Raw genomic sequence first — 2691 nt, forward strand, 5'->3', positions numbered from 1 at the left:
TTCTTTTTGTGTGACCCAAAAGAGGGGAGCAAAAAAGAACAAAATTTTAGAACCTCCTTTTCACGACTTGCCGTGTGGTTTTTTCTTATTTGATTTCTTCGCGGTATAGTTTTCCTAATTCGTCGCCAATATTGATTTCCCGCATCGATAAATACCCTGCGCTATTGCCTTCTTTTTCTTCACAAATCATAAAAAACTAGCCTTCTAGCTTTATTATCGATATATATATCCCTCTGAATCAAGCAAATCCATTTTGAAGGTATTACTTTTCTTTTCCTCCTGTTGCTTTCTAATGATTTTACTTCTGTTCACTTGGCTTATCCAATATATTTTAGTGTAGTTGTTGTTTGATGATTCCGTTCTTTGTTTATCTCTGGATTGTAAAGTTTTCTAGGGTTTTCGATTCCATACAATAATTGATCAATAGGGATAGGCTATGTTCGAGGGAAAAAGAAAAGCCTTTAGAGTAATTTTTATTTATTTGTGGCCTGTTGTATTGATTCTTTTTGTTATGGTTTTATTCTTAAGTTCCCTGGAAAAACTGGTTTGAAGAATTCATTCTGAAACTTAACCTAATCTGAATAAAATTTAATTTTAGATTTTTCATCGTATTATAGGATCAAGAGAGATTTATTAATGTATGGAATTAGTATTATCTCCTGCAAGTTGGGCACCAATGAACGAACAAAAGGGTGAAATTTCTTGTCACTTTGTGAAAAGTAACTTATTTCTGTATAAAGTATGTGTAGCAGCTGTGATACTTTAAGGGATCTAATACGGTATTTGTTTGATTAGTACAGATGCAGATCTTTGTGAAGACCCTGACTGGCAAGACTATAACTCTCGAAGTTGAGAGTTCAGACACGATCGACAATGTTAAAGCCAAAATCCAGGACAAAGAAGGTATTCCACCAGATCAACAACGTTTGATCTTTGCAGGAAAACAGCTCGAGGATGGGCGTACTCTCGCAGATTACAATATTCAAAAGGAGTCGACACTTCACCTTGTTCTTCGCCTCCGTGGTGGAATGCAAATCTTCGTTAAAACCTTAACCGGGAAAACAATCACATTGGAAGTTGAGAGCTCGGACACTATTGATAATGTTAAGGCGAAAATTCAAGATAAGGAAGGTATTATTTTTGCGGGGAAGCAATTGGAAGATGGGCGCACTCTGGCAGATTATAATATTCAAAAGGAGTCAACACTTCACCTAGTCCTCCGCCTTCGTGGTGGAATGCAAATTTTTGTTAAGACCTTAACTGGAAAAACAATCACGTTGGAGGTTGAGAGCTCGGACACGATAGACAATGTTAAGGCTAAAATTCAAGACAAGGAGGGTATCCCACCTGATCAGCAGAGGTTGATTTTTGCTGGGAAGCAATTAGAAGATGGAAGAACTCTGGCTGATTATAACATCCAGAAGGAATCCACCCTTCACCTTGTTCTCAGGTTGAGGGGTGGCATGCAGATCTTTGTGAAGACTTTGACGGGGAAGACGATCACGTTGGAGGTGGAGAGTTCCGATACCATTGATAATGTGAAGGCCAAGATACAGGATAAGGAGGGTATCCCACCAGACCAGCAGAGACTGATTTTTGCAGGGAAACAATTGGAAGATGGAAGGACTCTCGCAGATTATAATATTCAAAAGGAATCTACCCTTCACCTTGTTCTCAGGCTAAGGGGTGGAATGCAAATCTTTGTTAAGACCTTAACTGGAAAAACCATCACATTGGAAGTTGAGAGCTCAGACACGATTGACAATGTGAAGGCGAAGATACAGGATAAAGAAGGTATTCCGCCGGACCAGCAGAGGCTCATCTTTGCTGGAAAACAGTTGGAGGATGGTAGGACACTTGCTGACTATAACATTCAAAAGGAGTCAACACTCCACCTAGTCCTCCGCCTTCGTGGTGGAATGCAAATCTTTGTTAAAACCTTAACGGGAAAGACCATCACATTGGAAGTTGAGAGCTCAGACACGATTGACAATGTGAAGGCGAAGATACAGGATAAAGAAGGTATTCCACCGGACCAGCAGAGGCTCATCTTTGCTGGAAAACAGTTGGAGGATGGTAGGACACTGGCGGACTACAATATCCAGAAGGAGTCTACTCTCCATCTTGTGCTGAGGCTGAGGGGTGGATTTTAAGCATTTCTTTCGTCAGATGTTTCTCTTAAGTCATTGTTAATGTTTGTCTTTAGCTTTATTACATCTAGTGTTCAATGACCTCTTATTGATGTCAATGGTATGAATTGTGAATGGACCACTGTTTTCTTAGTGAAATTTGATTTCGTTTCTAATGAAGTTTGCTTCTTTATGATTTTAGTCTTTTTACTGGTGTCTGATATGCAACTCCTAAATCATAATAGTAACATATATAGCCTTATGAGAGAAGGGTTTGTGATGACGAAGGCTTATGTTCAATTTCCTTACTTTTGTCTGGTTTCTTGATAATGAAGCTTTGCTTCAAGTTTGTGGCGATAAATAGCTATTGAAGTCGAATATTTGCTAATACAGGTTTTGCTTTGAGTAATGAGATATTTGAATTTTAATATTTCAAATACTGATCAAATTTTTGAAAAACTTGTTTTGGTGCGTCTGAAATGAAATAATAATGCTTTTCACTTGCATAAGTTTCATAGTTAAGCTTAAAGCACCATTTGTCTACGTCTAAATTCCCGTCTAA

General features: G+C 38.3%; 1 protein-coding gene across 4 annotated transcripts; it reads left to right on the plus strand.

The window, feature by feature from the left end:
• LOC107780076 (polyubiquitin) lies at window positions 1–2322 on the plus strand. Of its 4 annotated transcripts, none has more exons than XM_016600595.2 (3): window positions 2–259; window positions 618–692; window positions 796–2322. In XM_016600595.2, the coding sequence occupies exons 2-3, from the start codon at window positions 641–643 to the stop codon at window positions 2151–2153; spliced, it is 1410 nt and encodes a 469-aa protein (XP_016456081.2). In that variant the 5' UTR covers window positions 2–259; window positions 618–640; the 3' UTR covers window positions 2154–2322. The 4 variants fall into 4 exon arrangements, with proteins under 4 accessions (XP_075095781.1, XP_016456081.2, XP_075095783.1 ...); XM_075239682.1 differs by having other exon boundaries at window positions 4–259; window positions 801–2322; XM_075239680.1 differs by lacking the exon at window positions 618–692 and having other exon boundaries at window positions 1–259; window positions 801–2322.
• Window positions 2323–2691: the final 369 nt, after the last annotated feature.

The sequence above is a fragment of the Nicotiana tabacum genome, chromosome 19 (assembly GCF_000715075.1).
Source record: "Nicotiana tabacum cultivar K326 chromosome 19, ASM71507v2, whole genome shotgun sequence".
Classification (NCBI taxonomy): domain Eukaryota; kingdom Viridiplantae; phylum Streptophyta; class Magnoliopsida; order Solanales; family Solanaceae; genus Nicotiana; species Nicotiana tabacum.